The sequence below is a fragment of the Rosa chinensis genome, chromosome 2 (genome assembly GCF_002994745.2).
Source record: "Rosa chinensis cultivar Old Blush chromosome 2, RchiOBHm-V2, whole genome shotgun sequence".
Lineage (NCBI taxonomy): Eukaryota > Viridiplantae > Streptophyta > Magnoliopsida > Rosales > Rosaceae > Rosa > Rosa chinensis.
In genome coordinates this window covers 39,511,778-39,531,630 of record NC_037089.1, presented here as the reverse complement: position 1 = coordinate 39,531,630, position 19,853 = coordinate 39,511,778, and the positions used below count along the sequence as shown (strand labels likewise).

The following is a 19,853-nucleotide window of genomic DNA, read 5'->3' as shown; positions in this document are numbered from 1 at the left end:
GAGGAAAACTTAAAAAAAAAAAAAAAATGGTGAGGTTTGAAAGATGGAAAAGTTTCAGAGAAGAAAAGGACGAATGGAGGAGATTGGAATGATCTGGACGTCACGCTTCTTCCACTCTCTCTCTCTCTGTTTCACACCTCTTGAACAAAACGAAAAAAGAAAAAAAAGGAAAAGAAGTTAAATATTTGCTAAAAAATCAAGGTGGGCCTGTTGAATTTTGCAGCCGTAGAGAGGCAGAGGAGGGTTGATGGCAAAATAAAAAATATTATATTTCAATCAAATGGTCAAAGGGGGTCGAGTATTTATCCCAAAAGGCTTTCCCACGGCTTAGGGTTTTGTTGGGTTTTTTCTTCTTCTTGTTCTTCTTGTTCCGATTTCAGCTTTCCGGGTATTGTTAATCTACTGAGCTTAAATCTTTCTACTGTACACCTCAGTTTTCCTCTCTTGGATGAATTCAGGGTGATTGATTACTAAGGTCCGTGATATTAGGAGGTTGTAGTGGTTGTGGGAATTGTAAACATATATAGTGTGTTGCGGGGCAAGGATATGGTGATCCATGGGCAGTAGAACAGTCAAAATCGGTTCAAATGATGCAAATAAACTGGTGACCGACATGCCGAGCTTTGTTACTCCAGTACCCACTTCCAATCCCATGTCAGTACCCACTTACTTCCCTTTTCCTCCTCTTACTTTTTTCTCTAATTGTATTGATCCCAAAACTCCCCTTAATTCCTTGGCAAAATGAAATTTTAGGATCATTATAGATAGATTTTCATACTGTTCAACTCTGTTGATTCATATGCGTTACGATTCTCTCTCTCTCTGCCTGCGTAGTTGCATGATGATTAGTATGGCCCCTTTTCATTCTGCCTATTAAACGTGGATTTATAGGCCAGTTTGCCGAATTTGGTCCTAAAGGTTTGGATGATATGTGTTTTCAGTGGCACAGAGGGGAGCTCCATTCGTTCTTCTCGAATCTCAGACCTTGAGAGTCTTCAGCAGACTCTTGGATTTAACATAGAGGATGCTGTTGACATTGGAAGAAGTATGCTACAGTTCCTTTATACCACAAATATAGTGCTTGTTTCTACTGTTTCTTCTTCCAATAACCGCATTCATCTTTGTTTTCCTCCTCAAATGCATTTACCCTATATGTAGGTAGTATTTTATGCAATTAGTATTGCTTGTGGAAGTGACAAGTAGAATGTTGTTCTTATTTTTGTACCTTATCTTTTATTTATACCCCGGCGGACCCTTATGTAGTCGTCTGTTGTCTGTACTTGGTAAAGCACGTTATGAATACCATGTTTCCTTCTTATGACTGGGCTATAATTTTAGTTCCCAGTGCCTGTTCTAGGTTCTCTGGTGTTATGTACGGACAATTTAATGCTAATTAGTATCTACGTACTATGCTCTGTAGCACTTTCAAAGAGTCTTCTGCGTATAATCTCAGGACCATCCATTTACATCTATTTAATCACTTTTAAACTACAGTCGTGGAGGGTTAAGTATTAAGAAATATCACCTTGTCACGAGTCTTTATAAGGTAATCGCAAAAATTTTGTCATCAATATTGAGGAAAGTGTTGGCTGACACAGTTTCAATAGCTCACAAGTGAAAGTGTACCCCTCCCGGACCTTGTCCTAGTGGAAACTGAGGTTGTTGAAGAACTTTGTTCACAAGGCTTATCATCATGTTGACTGGAGTTTTTGGGACCGTGTTCTAAAGGGAAAGGTCTTTCGGGTCCTTGGAGAAGGAGGATCCCTAGATGTTCTTAGTTCATGGATTTATTCATAAAGCGTAATCGTCTTTGGTAGGTGTAGGTAGGTCTGAGACAAGATCCTTCCCTGTCCCCTTTCCTTTGTACACTTTTTATTTGGCCCCATATATTAGTTTGACTGAAGGCTTCGGGTTGGATTGTAACTACTTTTTGATCCAATCCTCAGGGAATAACGAAAGTTCCGATTGGTGGAGATAACTGAGTTTGAAGTCTTCTAGGGTTGGGTTTACTTGTCCAATAGTACTAGTCGCGGATCCATGTAAGGTCAAATTTTCCATAGGTTAGTGGTGCATGCCTATGATCAGTACCATTCAGGTGCTCTTCTTGCTCAGTAGTGCTCAACTGCCCATCCAAGGGCGGAGAACTATGAGGGATTTGCATCGTGTTTATCTGCTTCATTATGCTCCACTGTAGGATTGAAATCTAAAGGCAGTTAGCAGAACTGATTATGGAATCAATCGAGCATCTGAAATTGACTCTACCTATGACGTGCTCCAGAAAAGAATTTACTTTGCATGTATATTCCCTCACTGGTGCTACGTATGTAAAAGGGAGGGGTTCTGTACTGCAGATTATCTGAAAGATTTGGGATCCCTTGTTGGAGGTACTTGTGTGGTCTGGGTGTGCCGGAAAAACTGCAGCTTACTGTTGAAGAGGGTTTCACATCAGAAGGGGCCAACATAAGAAATTGATGACTCTTGGAAGTGTGCTATTTCTGCCCTTTCGTTTTATGTTTTGGCTGGACATGAACAAAACAATCTTTGAAGAGATAAAGAGAGGAGGAAGTGGAAGCAGTTTGGGTTAGAGTTAGATTGCTTTCTTCTTGTTGAGCTTCTTTGTAAACACTTTTAAGATATTAGCAGTGCGTGTCTTGTGATGAAGTTTAGGGTGGTTCAGTGTTGTCTTTGTTTTCATAGACTGTTTGTCTATATTTCTTGTGCTGCCTAGTTTTTTTTTTCTTAGTAAGTTTCTGTTTTTCAACAAAACAAAGGTTGTTTATGATTCTGACTTATTCATATGTAATTTTTTTTAGGTCCTGTGTATAATCAAAATAATTCAATTAGCCGGGCACCGGGAGGCAAGGATGTCCAGTTTAGCACTTTAAATAAGGTAATTGTGTATCATTGTGTTTGTCCCCACCCCTCACACGCACATGAAGAAAATAAAAGACATGGAATAGGAAAGGAGACCAATAAAGTTAAACTTAATATTGTGGAATTCTGCCTCTTAAATCTTTGCATGAAACTTATCTGCTTTTTTATGTGAAATCTTAGCTGTTGCCACAAAAAGAGCTACAACCAAATCTGGTTTCAGTATCTCGTAGCAATCACGAGAACTGGGGGGAATCCAATATGGCAGATGGAAGTCCTAGGACTGATACTTCAACAGATGACACAGAGGATAAAAATCAGATGGTAACATCTCTTGCTTTTATTCTTTCAGCACATACAGCATTAGAGTCTGTTCCACCTGTATTGCTTTCATTTTCCATTTTAATCTCTGCTGGTTCATTTGTCATACAAGTATCTAGTGTTCAAAGATACTTTGATTGTTATGTTTTTCCATAAAAACTTTGCACATGAGGCTATTCATTCTTATATTTGGCATTTTTTTTAAGAGAGCTGTTTATCTCTCCAACTTGGCATTTTTTTTCTTTCTCTTTGTTGGGGTCAGATTTATTTGCTGCTTTTTGCCTTTTGGTGGTGAAATTATGCTTTGCGCAGATTGAAAGGAATCAAATGACTGGTCTTCTAGCTTCTGATTCCAGTGATAGATCAAAAGAAAAACCTGGGGATCAAAAGGTTTGGTAACTTCAACTAAACGTCTAAAGTTTCATCCTACCAGGATTAGAGATTAACCCTTTCAGTTTTCAATCACTGTGTCACAGACACTGCGCAGGCTTGCTCAAAATCGTGAAGCTGCCAGGAAAAGCCGGTTACGAAAAAAAGTAGGTCACTTGTTGTGAATTTCTTCTTCACCTCCTTATTGCTCATTGTTGATAGAGCGTCTGATTTCAAAGAACAGATTGTTATTTTGTTAGGTGCAAGCTTTTTCTGGCTGACTATGTTCTTTGAAATCCTTTTCTGGACAGTGATTTCAAAGGATGGAATTTCTTCTTTGAAGTCTTTTTCTGGACTCTGATATCATATTGTTTTATGTCTTCAACTTATTTCCTTGCTTTTCCTCTCTTTGAAGGCATATGTACAACAACTCGAGAGTAGCCGGTTGAAATTAACCCAGCTTGAGCAAGAACTTCAGCGTGCCCGCCAGCAGGTATGATTTTGTTGTCGCTATTATATACGCACACTTAATGTAACATAAATTTTACCTTCTAGCAGGGTATCGATGCTAGTATATTAATGGTCATTTTCTTTGCAGGGCATATTCATTTCAAGCTCTGGAGATCAAGCCCATTCAATGAGTGGAAATGGTATTTGATCTTCATCTCTTTAGTGTTTGCTTTGACTTCTATCAGCTTGTGTATTGTAGTGCATATTTTTTTGGGGAAGATCAATGCTAGGTGAACCACCTACTTATGTAGCAGCTAATGTGTTTAATGAAAACTTCTGATAGGGCGGATGCCTCATCAGCCGCCACTTATGGTGGGATCTAGGTGGACCCAAAAAGTGGGTCCATGTAGCCTTGCCCACTCTGTTAGATCACACAGCTAGTTTTAGAAGTGCTTTTCTGCCTACATCTAGTATAGTTGGGGTTAATTCCGGACGTGATGGTGTTTGTCATTGTTATCCACATGATATTCATACAACTAGCTCATTTTGGATCACTGTAATTTTGGCATCAAAATTAGCTCTGAGAATCTAATTGGTTTGTGTATTATGGGTCTGGTTATATGGTTTGTGTCCTTTGTGAATGTCATGGTGCTTCTTATTTTGAATTTGGATGCAGTTTTAATCTGTTGGAGTGAATTGTTTCATCGCTTTTTTATTCTGTTTCTAGGGATCGCCGGGGGGGGGGGGGGGGGGGGATAATACGCGCGCGTGCGTGCAAAATATTATATATATATAAGCCCCGTTCTAGAGAGGACATCCTTTAAGAATTTTGAGGATTTTTACTATTTTGCACTAGTATGAGACCTTATTCAATGATTTAAACCGTTGATCCTTTAGATTTCTATGTAAGAATTGTGTCTACAAAAAATCAACCAAATCCATAAGCATTTGGTCATTCAAAATTGTGTAAACAAATGTAGTCCGTACGATAAAAATAAATTGAACATTATGCTAATCAAATGGTTAAACGTTTTTCGATTTGGCTAATTTTTTGTATGATTCATATCTGTGTATGTAACGAGAGGATGAATGGTTTAGATTATTAAACTACATGCTATAAAAATAAAAACATCCTCACTTTTCAAGTTTAAGGATGTCCTCTCTTGATCCTCCCTCACACACACACACACACACACACACACACACACACACATATATATATATATATATTATTGACATAAATGTTGCACACAACATACATTTAATTGTAAAACTTTGTTGGTTTGATTGTATTTTCTGTGTATAGGTGCTTTGGCATTTGATGTGGAATATGCAAGGTGGCTGGAGGAGCACAACAGGCAGATAAATGAGTTGAGGGCTGCTGTTAATTCACACGCGGGTGACACGGAACTCCGTACTGTAATTGATAATGTCATTGCTCACTATGATGACATTTTTAGACTAAAGGGCATTGCAGCAAAAGCTGATGTTTTCCACATTTTGTCAGGAATGTGGAAAACACCAGCGGAACGGTGTTTTATGTGGATTGGTGGCTTCCGCTCATCTGAGCTTTTGAAGGTGAAAATTCTTCTCCCTCCCTTATGGGATGCAGAGTTGCAACACATTTTAGCAACATATTTCTTGTACTTTAGGGTTTATCTGTATGGCAGCGCCTGCATAAATCAATGCTCTAGAGTAAAAGGTTATTGGTATTCACCTGATTATTATTATTATTTTTAGTATTATTATTTTGTTTTTACTTTCAAAAATGTATTCATCTACTGACTTGAAACCATGGTTTTAGAGTTTTTATCATCCGTATGTTCGATTTTCTATCATATATTAGGCCTGAGTAGAAGTGTTGAAAATTATGTTTATTGGTGGATTCAATTCTACTTATTCTTGCTTTTGAATCGCCCAACCAAAGTTTGGATTTGTTAAATATGCTTACAAGACCGTGTACACTGAGAAGACGACATTTTGTTCCTTGATTGCTAGTAGTGGAAATTCTTGAATTCTCAAGTTTGAACTTATTTTTTACAGAATGATTTGAAATTGGTCTTTTCTTCTCTCAAGAAAAGGAGTCGAGTAATGCTAGGCGAACCTTCTTTTTGAATACCACCTGCATTTCACCTTATGTGGTAGCGGATTGGCGTAGCCAAGTCATTTAATGAAATTCTGTGATATGTTGGGCTTTGTGCTACATGAGTTGCCACATAAGGCGAGACGCTGGTGGTATCTGAAACGGTGGTTCATCTAGCATTATTCTAAGAAAAGTGAATGCTCAAAATTATAGTATAATCTTTTAGACATTATATAAAGCATTTCTTAAATGTTAATAGATGTCTCTGCTATTAACTCTATATTTACTGCTGCAGCTTCTTGTGCGTCAATTGGAACCCCTAACGGAGCAGCAAGTGATGAATATTTTCAACTTACAGCAATCATCCCAGCAGGCTGAAGATGCTTTGTCACAAGGGATGGAAGCATTACAGCAGTCACTTGCTGAGACCTTGGCCAGTGGTTCACCTGGGCCATCAGGAACATCTGGGAATGTAGCAAACTATATGGGTCAAATGGCTATGGCGATGGGAAAGCTAGGCACTCTTGAGGGGTTCCTTCGCCAGGTTTCCCCTTGATACTTGATTCCTCTAGCTTGTATTTTAGTTTGATGCCTATGCACCAGTTATATGCTTCTACAAATAAGTAAAGACAATATAGGCTATTGCTCAGTGTGACGCATCTACATATTCATTTGGATATGATATTGCTTTTGTATCAGTTTTATGGGAACCTTTGTATGGCATAGAACCTTTTTCATTTTTTTTTTTTTTTTTTTTTTGGAGTTTAAATCCTCAATTTCTTCATCACGTCTAGTGTTTATCCATCATCCTTTGAGGCAGTTGTTATTTTCAGTTTACTTTTGAGAATGTTTGTAGTTTAGGGAGGGGTCTCTTTATATATAAAACCATGGGTTCTCTTTTAATATCAAGTTAATTCCTTTCTTCCACAAGAGGAGGGATATAAATTTTCACATACTTTAGTTTTTTCTTTTTCTTTTGGATATGAACTTTTTGGTGCCTGTTTCCCAAATGCTTTCTTTCTCTATTCTGACTACTGGTCTGCTTAAAGTAACCTTTTCCTTCCATGATTTGGGGACATTTTATGCAGTTCTTTTGGTTGTGGTGACAATTCCATATCATTTATGACATATCAACAATTTATTCCATGATGTTACCTTATTTTCTGTTAATTATTGTTGTCAATTACCAGGCTGATAATCTTCGCCAGCAAACTCTGCAACAAATGCATCGTATACTGACAACTCGGCAGTCAGCTCGTGCACTTCTTGCAATCAATGATTATTTCTCGCGTCTTAGAGCCCTCAGTTCTCTTTGGCTTGCCAGGCCCCGAGAGTGAGACACATTACATCCCTTTATATGAAGTTAATCGTAACGGTTGACTATTCCTAGAATTTGTGTTACCACCATGAGCCTTGGTCCCTGCTAGAGAGTATGATTAAATGATTAGGTGGACTTCTCACATGCATTGTTCAGTCTCTATCGAAGTTGTGTAACATATGTTGTCCCTAGGTGTTGTTTTTTATGAATAGAACAATAATATCAATGATTTGAATAAGCTAGTTATTTAATAGAACTTATACATTAGAATATTGTAGGTTACAGATATCAATTTGTATACCCAAAATCAGATGATATCAGAGTGAAAGGCTTGTATTTTCCTTTTCATCCATGTAAATATGTTGCATCGTTGAATGTAATTGACATACTATAGTTCAGATTTTATTGGCTTGTTATTGTGTAGTATTGACCAGAATGACATGACGTTTTTTCGGGCAAATGTGGAACCAATTGGAGGTTATAAATGATAAATGAACAACAGCTTAGGTGACCAATGAAGTATCCCATTTCATTCATAATAGTAAATCGAGTGATGGTAGTTTCTCTCTCAAACTTGATATAAGCAAAGGATTTAGATCGAATGGTACTCTCTTGATTAATGGTCAGCCTGGAGGTTATCTTACTCCGACTCTCTTGATTAATGGTCAGCCTGGAGGTTATCTTACTCGGATAGAAGCTACATCTAGCTCCTACACTTCATCCCCTAAGCCGACACTACCCTGACGACTCACATCCTACTGCTCACTACATATCAAATGACTATATCAATACCGAAGAGCATATGATGGGGATCCGTTACAGACGGGCCATCACTCGAGGAGTATTGATTGTCACCAAATATGTATCTTACGCTCTGATACCAATCTGTCACGCCCCTGATTTTTTTAACACGATAAAAATTGATATATAATCTCATAATTGTACATGCCTGATCTTTCAGTCATCAATTAAAAATACTTGGAAACATCAATCCTTTACACCAAGTACATATTGATGCCATGAACCCACAATTTCAAATATTGACCCGCTCCACAAAGTCACATATTACACAACTTGCGAATTAAATTGTCATCACAAAATAAAATGTAAATGCTCCTCAGAGCTTACTACATAGTGGAAGTCATAACAATGGCAAAGCCAACAAAATTTGCCTCCTACCCGTTCAGCTGCCAACAAGCTACCTTAGCTTCAGCCACGATTACCCTGACTTGCAGGATTAACCCCTAGACCATAGAATGGTTCATCGGGTTTCCACACAACAAACCTGGTAAGGTTATGAAAGCTCGTATGAGTAACTCATGAACATCAATCAACAACTCACACAAATCAGCTTAAGGAAACCATGCAACCATGATTCCTTCTAACACTCCATAACCTTTCCATCGAAAGGACAACATAAATCACCGCTATGAAAATGTTCTATTTGCTAACTTAACCATCAAGAAGCAATTCAAGTCTCATCTAGACAATAAAGGAAGAATGCACTCCAAACTCTCCTTTAAACTACATACTTATGAGTCTCCAGCAACCTCGACCGTTACCCCCATAAGCTATAATGGCAGACAGACTAGAGCTCTACTGAAATCGTAACCACTCATCCGGCCACAAACATGATTACCTATTTCCTGCCTTGGTCACCATCTGTGACCTGTCACCATCTGTGACATATGATTCCAGACCCTGTCTGGTCATAAAATCAAACATCAAGGTCACCATCTGCGACCTGTCACCATCTGTGACATATGATCTTCAGACTCCGTCTGGTTATAAAATCAAACATCAAGGTCACCATCTGTGACATATGATCTTTAGACCATGTCTGGTCTTAAGGTCAAACATTAAGTAAGTCGCACCCGACCTAAAAACGTTACAACATCTAGTTTCGGCTTTCCTCATCCCTGCTCACCACCTGTGGCTTTTGGTACAAGGCCCAATACATCTAAAATGAGTCACGCTTGACTCAAACATGTAACATCAAATTCACTACTTTTCAAACAATAGAAAACATCTTTTTCCACAATATTGTTTCCTGAAAAGTTGCATTAAAAAATAATATGAACACCATCATGCATATTATTCATCACACATCATTCACAAGAATATATATATTTCACGTATATATATATATATATATATATATATACGTAGTCATTCGCTCAGGAATGCCTACTAATACCAACTATAGTTTGCAGTTAAATAATTAACGCCAAAACAATAATGGTAATTCTGTTCATAATGAACCTTGTGAGATTACTCACCTCGAAACTCCCGCTGCGTCATCCATATAGAACAAAGCAGCCAATCCACAAAATAACCATCCAAGATGATTCGTCAAGTACCTAATCACATACGATTTCAACCTAGTAATGATTCACATTTGATTTTAAGTCTGAAACCCCTGTTTTGAACTAAAATCCCCAAAGTGGTGCCAATTGAGGCAAAACCACATTCGAGACCTCCCAAAGTCTCTGGAATACTTCCACGATCGATATGACCAACCCACAAGTCGATCGGAAGCTCAAATCCTCATGGATCGAATTGATCGACCGGTATGAAACTGTAAAAATCATGACAAATCCATACGCACTCCAAACCGTAAAAATCATGACAAATCCATACGAACTCCAAAATTTTCATATCTTATATTGAAACGCTCGTATCAACGAGTAGAACATATATAATACCAAAAATAGTTCCCTACATGGCCGAAAAGCCACCAGAAAGCCCCCACCGCCCAAAACTGAATATTTCACAAAACTCCCAACATCAAAGTTGTTCATCAAAGCATGCTTGTGAAATTTCATAACTAGCTCGAAGTTAGAAATCAAGCAGAAAGGGTAAAAAACTACCTCACAAGCTTTGAATTTTTGCTCAATCTGAGTTGAACCTATTTTCACGTAAATCGATCCAAACAAACACTATAAATCGATCCAGAAGGCTCCCACGAAGCCAAAGGAGGAAACTTGAAGCTGTGCAGTTGCCGGAGCTACGTTTTCCTGTCGGGTTCGAAAACACCAAACTGCGCCACCTTGCTGTGCCGTACATGGTGGATATCGCCGCTAGAGGATGCCACAGAGACGACCAGACGGAGGAGACGAATCAGCTGACCAAGTTTCACGGCCAGAGATCGCCGGAAACAGCTGGAAAAGTCAGGTCGGGTCGCCGGGTTGGTTCGGGTTAAACGGTAGGTTTCGTTTCTGAAGGAGTCGACCGAGAGAGAAAAGAGAGAGAAAAATGGCTTTTCGGAAATGGAAAGTGGAATTATGATTTCATTTTCTGATTTTCCATATTTATACTAAAACGGAAACTTCTTCCGATAGTCATAACTTTCTCATACGAACTCCAATTGACGCGTTTTGCATGTCCATGAACTCGTATCGACGCGCTCTACAACTTTCGTGAAGGAAATTTTCCTAGAATCCCAACGTATAAAAAGTCAAACTTCACACGACCCCCTAAACTGTGAAATTTGAATAATTACACGTACGAAAACCATTACACTTCACATACAACCTATGAATAAAGCACAATAACAATTATTCGTACAACTGGTCCATTATTAATTACCAAAATTAAATAACAGAAATCCAGGTCATCACAGTCTATCCTCCTTAAAGGAATTTCATCCCGAAATTCACGCTTGCTCATCAACAAACAACCGTGGGTACTTCGCTCTCATATCCGACTCCAACTCCCAAGAAGCATCACCCTCTTCATAGTGACTCCACAATACCTTGACCAATTCAACTTCCTTCCTTCGAAGTTGCTTTATTGACCTATCCAAAATACGAACAGGTTCAACAATAAAGGTCGTATCCGCATGCACCTTAATTGTTCCATAATCAATCACATGTGACTCATCCTGGACATACTTTCTCAGCATAAACACATGGAACACATTATGCATGCCAGACATACTAGGAGGTAAGGCAAGCCTATAAGCCAAATCTAGGCCCTTTCCAGAATTTCAAAAGGCCCGACAAACCTTGGTGATAACTTCCCTTTCTTGCCAAATCTCAACACACCCTTCATGGGTGAGACCTTCAAGAACACATGATCACCCTCTTTAAACTCAACTTGTCTCCTTTTTAAATCTACATAACTCTTCTGTCTACTCTGTGCTGTTCGAATCCTGTCCCTGATAATTGAAATCTTGTTAGTGGTATCCTGCACAATCTCAGGACCCAATAACACATCTTATCTCCCTCTTCTGCCCAGCAGATCGGAGATCTACATGGCCTACCATACAGGGCCTCATATGGTGCCATGCCAATACTGGACTGATAACTGTTGTTGTAGGAGAATTTAGTCAACGGCAGATGATCCTCCCAACTTCCCTTGAAGTCCAACACATAGGCTCTCAACATATCCTCCAACACCTGATTCACTCTCTCAGTCTGCCCATCAGTTTGAGGGTGAAATGCCGTACTCATATCTAAATCAGTTCCTAAGGCCTTTTGGAAACCGCTCCAAAATTTTGAAGTAAACCGAGCATCACGATCAGAAACAATCGACACAGGCACGCCATGAAGTTTCACGATCGCCTCGACGTAAGGCTCGGACAACGTGTCAACAGAATACGTCATTGACATAGGAAGAAAGTGTGCCGACTTCGTCAAACCGTCCACGATCACCCACACTGCATCGTGATTTCGTTTGGACCTAGGCAGTCCAGTGACAAAATCCATTGAGATCTGCTCCCACTTCCATACGGGAATAGGTAACGGCTTCAACATACCTGCAGGTCTCTGATGCTCAGCCTTCACACGTTGGCAAGTAAGACACTTGGAAACATACTCTGCCACATCCCTTTTCATTCAATTCCACCGGAATTGCCTTCGCAAATCCCGATACATCTTAGTGCTTCTAGGGTGCACAGTATACCTCAATCGATGTCCCTCATGAAGAATCTCTCCCTTGGGGTCAACATGATCCAGAACATACAACCTATGGTTCATCCGCAAACCACCATCCATTCCCACCGACCACTCTGATGGAACGCCAATGGACGAATCCGCAGCTAACTTTGCCAACTTCGCACCTGAGAACTCATCCTCTGTTTGACCCTGAATGATCCTGGAAATCAAGGTAGGCTGTACCGTGACACTTCCAAGGAAACTCCCATTCTCAACTCTTACTTGCACAAGGTCAAACTCAGATGCAGTCTCCAACATAAGCCACTCCTGAACCATAACAGAAGCAACAATACCTTTGGGCTTCCTACTCAAAGCATCTGCCACCACATTGGCCTTTCCTAGACGATACTCTAAGGTGAAATCATAGTCCTTTATGAACTCCATCCACCTCCTCTGTCTCATGTTCAACTCCTTCTGAGAGAACAGAAACTTCAAACTCTTATGATCCAAAAAGAGTTCGAATTTCTCCCCATACAAGTAATACCTCCAAATTTTCAAGGCAAACACAACCACAGCCAACTCCAAATCATAAGTGGGGTAATTACGCTCATGCACCTTCAACTGTCTAGAGCCATAAGTGACAACACCGCCATGCTGCATCAACACACACCCCAAACCCTGATGAGACGCATCACTATAGATGACTAAACCACCACCGCTTGTGGGAATAGTCAACACTGGGGTTGTGGTCAATCTAGCGTTCAACACATTGAATGCTCGCTCACATTCCTCAGTCCACACAAAGTGGACATCATTCCTGGTCAAGTTGGTCAAAGCCAAAGCAATGCTAGCAAATCCCTCAATGAATCTCTGATAATAACCTGCCAAACCCAGAAAACTACGTACCTCAGTAACCGTAGTGGGTTAGCCCCAGTTCATCACTGCTTCAACCTTAGAAGGATCCACAGAGACTCCATCCTTCGAAACTACATGACCAAGGAACTTGACCTCATTTTGCCAAAATTCGCACTTCTCGAATTTCGCAAACAACTTCTTTTCTTTCAAAATCTGTAGCACAATCCGCAGATGCTTATCATGATCCTCCAACGTCTTGGAATAAATCAAGATATGATCCACGAACTTATCCAAGTACGGACTGAACATACGGTTCATCAAGTCCATAAAGGCAGCAGGTGCATTGGTTAGACCAAAAGGCATGACAACAAACTCAAAGTGTCCATATTTGGTCCTAAAAGCAGTTTTAGGAACATCAATATCCTTCACCCTCAACTGGTGATATCTAGATCTCAAATCGATCTTCTAGAATACAGTAGCTTCCTTAAGCTGGTCAAACAAGTCATCAATCCAAGGTAAAGGGTACCAATTCTTGATCGTCACCTTGTTCAACTTCCGATAATCCACACACAACCGTAGTGAACCATCCTTCTTCCTAGCAAACACCACAGGATCACCCCAAGGAGAAGTACTAGGTCTAATGAACCCCTGCTCAAGTAAACCATCAATTTGCTCCATCAACTCTTTAAGTTCAGTTGGTGCCATCCGAAATGGTGCCATTGATATAGGTGCAGTACCTGGTATCACATCGATAGCAAAATCCACTACCCTCCTTGGAGGTAACCTGGTATTTCCTGAAATACATCACTGTACTTGGAAACCACAGCAATCTCTGCCATAACCGCAGCACAACTCACTGACTCCACATGAGCTAAGAATCCTGCCCTTAAAGCAGTATCTGACCTTAGACACCGATAACGAAACACCGGCTGTCCAGGTATATGAAATGACACTAACATTTCAAAGCAATCAATTATAGCATGATTTGGCCTCAACCAATCAATACCCAAAATAACATCATACGTATGATCTGCAAACACAATCAAAGTTGCAGAAAGCTCCCTGCTACCGATCACAATCGGACATGCATCACAAAACATATCAAGCTCAAGGGAAACACCAAGTGGGGAAATAACACACAAGGGTCTAGCAAGAAGCCTAGAAGTCAAACCTAACATATCAACCACAGAGCTATATATGAAAGAGTGGGACGCTCCCGTATCAAAGAACACTCTAGCAAAGAAATCAAATAAGGATAAGGTACCTTCCACTCTGGTATTCTGCTAACCAATAGCAAACACCCTAGCCTGCCCCTGAGGCAGTTGCCTTTGCTGGTTCCCTTGTCTCCTACCCTGCTGGGTACAATCCTTTGAGAAGTGCCCCGTCTGGCCACATGTGAAGCATGCCAAGTTCTTTGGTTTAGTGCAAGATCGAGCAACATGGCCCATCTCATTGCAATTGAAACACTTCGGGTTTGCCACCTGCCTATTAGGTGCAGCCCTAGCTGGCGCCTGCTGATTAGTCCTCTGTCTCTTCCAAAATCCACCTTGATTCCCAAATGCTTTATTGCTCCCCGCAGTTTCCTTTCCTTTTCTTTGGAAATCCCTCTTAGCCGATTCATTTTCTTGGAAAGTCAGGTTCTCCTGCTCAATGGCCATAGCCTTAAAGAAAATGAGCTCCACCATCTTCAGTTCCAGAACAGCGACATCGCGCCAGATCGAAGCATTCAGTCCCCAATGAAACTTCATAGCTAAGCTCTCAGCATCCATCTGCCGAACAAAGCGATACAACCTTAAGAACTCAGCCTCATACTCCCTCACACTCTTAGTCCCTTGGACTAATGAGACAAATTCCCTTTCCAATTGCTCCCTCACAGAAGGTGGTAAGTACACTTCTTCCTGAACAGTTCCACAAAATCGTCCCAGGTCATGGTGGACACATCCACTCTCTGTGTGCCATTCCACCACACCTGTGCATCGCCTTAGAGCATAAATGTGGCAATCTTCCTCTTCTCAATGTTGTCGTAGACGACCATCTTGAAGTAGGTCTTCATGTTCTCAATCCACTGATCTACCAACATGTGATCCGTACCTCCCTGAAATGGGACTCCTCCCAGTCTCAAAATCTCCTTTGCCAACTTTGACAAACGAGTGGGATCTACAACATTCGCAACCTCCACAACAGGTGGAACAGGCAGCTCAACATTCGATGCTTCAACATCATTCTCGAACATCTCCTCAATAGGAGGAGGAATCCTGCCCCTACCTCAGGCTCTACCCCTACCTCTGGGTCTACCTCAACCCCTAGCTCTGCCTCCTTGAGAATCCATCACCTAAGGAGCATAGCAACATGTGGTTAATACCTGTATAACTCTCAAACACAAGTATAAGTCAAAGCTATGACTCGATCAACCATAACACGACGTCAGAGGATACCATTCCATCCCCTAAGTCAATCTTGAGTTAAAACTAAAGGTCATCATTCCTCAAAGTCTTTAACTTATACAAGCTACATCTAGCTCCTACACTTCATCCCCTAAGCCGACACTACCCTGACGACTCACATCCTACTGCTCACTACATACCAAATGACTATATCAATACCAAAGAGCATCTGATGGGGATCCTCTACAGACGGGCTATCACCCAAGGAGTATTGATTGTCACCAAATATGTACCTTACGCTCTGATATCAATCTATCACGCCCCTGATTTTTAACACAATAAAAATCTATATACAATCCCATAATTATACATGCATGATCGTTCAGTCATCAATACAAAATACCTAGAAACATCAATCCTTTACACCAATTACATATTGATACCCTGAACCTACAATTTCAAATATTGACCCGCTCCACAGAGTCACATATTACACAACTTACGAATTAAATTTTCATCACAAAATAAAACGTAAATGCTCCTCAGAGCTTACTACATAGCGGAAGTCAAAACAATAGCAAAGCCAACAAAATTTGCCTCTTACCCGTTCAGCTGCCAACAAGATACCTTAGCTTCAGCCACAATTATCCTGACCTACAGGATTAACCCCTACACCATAGAATGGTACACTGGGTTTCCACACAACAAACCCGGTAAGCTTATGAAAGCTCGTATGAGTAACTCATGAACATCAATCAATAACTCACACAAATCAGCTTAAGGAAACCATGCAACCATGATTCCTTCTAACACTCCATAACCTTTCCATCGAAAGGACAGCATAAATCATCACTATGAAAATGTTCTATTTGCTAACTTAACTATCAAGAAGCAATTCAAGTCTCATCTAGACAATAAAGGAAGAATGCACTCCGAACTGTCCTTTAAACTACATACTTATGAGTCTCCAGTAACCTCGACCGTTACCCCCATAAGCTATAATGGCAGACAGACTAGAGCTCTCCTGAAATCGTAACCACTCATTCGGCCACGAACATGATTACCTATTTTCTGCCTTGGTCACCATCTGTGACATATGATTTCAGACCCCGTTTGGCCATAAAATCAAACATCAAGGTCACCATCTGTGACCTGTCATCATTTGTGACATATGATCTTCAGACCTCGTCTGGTCATAAAATCAAACATCAAGGTCACCATTTGCGACTTGTCACCATCTGTGACATATGATCTTTAGACCCTATCTGGTCTTAAAGTCAAAGTTAAGTAAGTCACACCTGACCTAAAAACATTACAACATCGAGTTTCGGCTTTCCCCATCCCTGCTCACCATCTGTGGCTCTTGGTATAAGGACCAATACATCTAAAATGAGTCTCGCTTGACTCAAACATGTAACATCAAATTCACTACTTTTCAAAGAATAGAAAACATCTTTTTCCACAATATTGTTTCCTGAAAGGTCGCCTTCAACAATAATATGAACACCATCATGCATATTATTCATCACACATCATTCACAAGAATATATATATATATTTCACGTAAATATATATATATATATATACATAGTCCTTCGCTCAGGAATGCCTACTAATAGCAACTATAGTTTGCAGTTAAATAATTAACGTCAAAACAATAATGGTAATTCCTTTCATAATGAACCTTGTGAGATTACTCACCTTGAAACTCCGGCTGCGGCTTCAGTATAGAACAAAGCAGCCAATCCATAAAATAACTGTCCAAGATACTTCGTCAAGTACCTAATCACATGCGGTTTCAACTTAGTAATGATTCACATTTGATTGAAGTCGGAAACCCCTGTTTTGAACTAAAATCCCCAAAGTGGCGCCAATCGAGGAAAAACCACATCCGAGACCTCCCAAAGTCTCTGTTATACTTCCACGATCGATATGACCAACCCACAAGTAGATCGGAAGCTCGAATCCTCACAGATCGAATAAATCGACCAGTATGAAACTGTAAAAATCATCACAAATCCATACGAACTCCAAAATTTGCATATTATATATTGAAACGCTTATATCAATGAGTAGAACATATATAATACCAAAAACAGTTCCCTACATGGCCGGAAAGCCACCAGAACTCCCCCACAGGCGGTGGCACACCGCCGCAGGCCAAAACTCAATATTTCACAAAACTCCCAACATCAAAGCTATTCATCTAAGCATGCTTGTGAATTTTGATAACTAGCTTGAAGTCAGAAAACAAGCATAAAGGGTCGAAAACTACCTCACAAGCTTTGGATTTTTGCTCAGTTTGAGTTGAACTGATTTCCACGTATATCGATCCAAACAAACACCATAGATCGATCCAGAAGGCTCCCACGAAGCCAAAGAAGGAAATTTGAAGACGTGCCGTCGCCGGAGCTACGTTTTCAGGTCGGGTCCTAAAACACCAAACTGCGCCGCCTTGCTGCACCGTACACGGTGGATATCGCCGCCAGAGGATGCCACAGAGACGACCAGACGGAGGAGACGAATCAGCTGACCAAGTTTCAAGACCAGAGATCGCCGGAAACAGCCGGAAAATTCGGGTCGGGTCCCCTCGTTCGGGTCGGGTCAGACGGAAGGTTTCGTTTCTGAAGGATTCAACCGACAGAGAAAAATGGCTTTCCGGAAATGGAAAGTGGAATTATGATTTCATTTTTTGATTTTCCATATTTATACTAAAACTGAAACTTCTTCCGATAGTCATAACTGTCTCATACGAACTCCGATTGATGCGTTCCGTATGTTCACGAACTCGTATCGACGCACTCTACAACTTTTGTGAAGGAAGTTTTCCAAGAATACCAACATATAAAAAGTCAAACTTCACACGACCCCCTAAACTGTGAAATTCGAATAATTACACGTATGAAAACCGTTACACTTCACATACAACCTACGAATAAAGGACAATAACAATTATTCGTACAACTGGCCCATTAATAATTATCAAAATTAAATAACAGAAATCCAGGTCATCAGAAGAATGTCAATTATATGGTGCTTACTGTCAATTTTCTTGACATAGATTGGAAAATGTACAAGAGGATGATTAATTTATGTGTGATTCAAAATCACCAAGGACCAACTATCGGGAAGCTTATAGAGTCATGCTTAGTGTAGTGGGGGAATGAAAAAGTGATGTGCATTACAATTGATAATGCCTGTGCAGACAAGTCTGCTTTAGAGTAGCTTGTTTCTAAGATGAATAGGTTTTCGTCTTACCTAAAAATTTTGAGTGGAAGGTATATGCATGTGAGATGCACTGCTCACATCACAAATCTAATAGTAGGACATGGATTAAAGAGGTTGCAGAAGTCTATTTTGGCAATTAGGAATTCTGTGAAGTTTGTGAGATCTTCTCCGAACATATTGGAATGCTTTAAGAAGGTTGTAGATGGAATTGCTACTATCAACTAGAGGACTGGTCATCTAGATAAAGCACCTCTCAGTCCTCCATCTACCATGTACTCCCAGTATTTTTGTCACGACCCGATTTTCAAGCACAAATAATAAATAAGTTAAACAATCACAAATACACTGGGCGTGATGGTTTATACATCAACAGAAAAAACCTGAAATTTTTTGCTTTTAAAACAAGTACAAGATGATGCACTAAACCCACAATCTCAATATAAACTTGTTCTTTAGAGTCACATATTACATTACACTAAGTTTACAAATTAAACTGAAACAACAATTCAATAAGTAAACATCCACCACGCTCACTACACAATGGAAGACTAATAAATGAAAACAACGATTAAGTTTGTAAACCTACAACTATAACAACAAGAGCCTTTCAGCTTCAACTACGTTTACCCTGATCTATAGGATAAACTCCTACATTATCGAATATTGCACTGGGTTGCAACAAACAAACCTGGTAAGATTATGAAGCTTGTGTGAATAAACTCAAAACAAACATACAAAAACACATGCTTCAGTTATCATAACCTAACACAATCAATAAGCGTATATCACGACAACATCATCAATTTCACATCCTTCAATAACAAGCTTAAGTAAGCCAAGTCTTGACTAACAGCCACATGTTCTATCCCTCAACTTAGCATTCGGTTAACAAAACTATAATCAAAACAATTTCACCTCAAGTAACGTTAAAGGTGAACTTCATTATCAACACCACATAAATCATGCATTGACTTGATACTTATTTACGCAAGCGTACATATCATTGTCAAGATAGGGAAGTATTATGCCCAAAGTTATAGTACCACGGGGATTAGTGGCTAACCCACAATCGTTGGGTAATCAGAAATAAAGACAAG

At 39.9% G+C, this 19,853-nt stretch overlaps 2 protein-coding genes across 4 annotated transcripts; one reads left to right on the top strand and one right to left on the bottom strand.

The window, feature by feature from the left end:
• The first annotated feature begins 209 nt into the window (after positions 1 to 209).
• LOC112187440 (transcription factor TGA2.3) lies at positions 210 to 7,828 on the top strand. 3 transcript variants are annotated; one of them, XM_024326224.2, is made up of 11 exons: positions 210 to 654; positions 942 to 1,045; positions 2,814 to 2,890; positions 3,055 to 3,195; positions 3,505 to 3,582; positions 3,669 to 3,728; positions 3,977 to 4,054; positions 4,160 to 4,211; positions 5,318 to 5,589; positions 6,390 to 6,638; positions 7,285 to 7,828. In XM_024326224.2, the coding sequence occupies exons 1-11, from the start codon at positions 557 to 559 to the stop codon at positions 7,429 to 7,431; spliced, it is 1,356 nt and encodes a 451-aa protein (XP_024181992.1). In that variant the 5' UTR covers positions 210 to 556; the 3' UTR covers positions 7,432 to 7,828. The 3 variants fall into 3 exon arrangements, with proteins under 3 accessions (XP_024181992.1, XP_024181993.1, XP_040370607.1); XM_024326225.2 differs by lacking the exon at positions 942 to 1,045; XM_040514673.1 differs by lacking the exons at positions 210 to 654; positions 942 to 1,045 and adding an exon at positions 2,320 to 2,580.
• A 4,422-nt stretch (positions 7,829 to 12,250) lies between these two features.
• Positions 12,251 to 13,864, bottom strand: LOC121051237. Its single transcript, XM_040513399.1, has 3 exons — positions 13,671 to 13,864; positions 12,860 to 13,106; positions 12,251 to 12,763 (listed from the first exon to the last, which is right to left on the bottom strand). The coding sequence occupies exons 1-3, from the start codon at positions 13,862 to 13,864 to the stop codon at positions 12,251 to 12,253; spliced, it is 954 nt and encodes a 317-aa protein (XP_040369333.1).
• Positions 13,865 to 19,853: the final 5,989 nt, after the last annotated feature.

Coding starts and splice junctions, on each gene's coding strand:
- LOC112187440 (XM_024326224.2), top strand. CDS start 557: ATGGGCAGTAGAACAGTCAAAATCGGTTCAAATGATGCAAATAAACTG. Junction 1,046..2,813: donor TGCTGTTGACATTGGAAGAA/GTATGCTACAGT, acceptor AATTTTTTTTAG/GTCCTGTGTATAATCAAAAT. Junction 2,891..3,054: donor AGTTTAGCACTTTAAATAAG/GTAATTGTGTAT, acceptor GTGAAATCTTAG/CTGTTGCCACAAAAAGAGCT.
- LOC121051237 (XM_040513399.1), bottom strand. CDS start 13,864: ATGGCACCATTTCGGATGGCACCAACTGAACTTAAAGAGTTGATGGAG. Junction 13,107..13,670: donor AAGGTGACGATCAAGAATTG/GTACCCTTTACC, acceptor CAACTTGACCAG/GAATGATGTCCACTTTGTGT. Junction 12,764..12,859: donor ATGATTTGGAGTTGGCTGTG/GTTGTGTTTGCC, acceptor CTGTTCTCTCAG/AAGGAGTTGAACATGAGACA.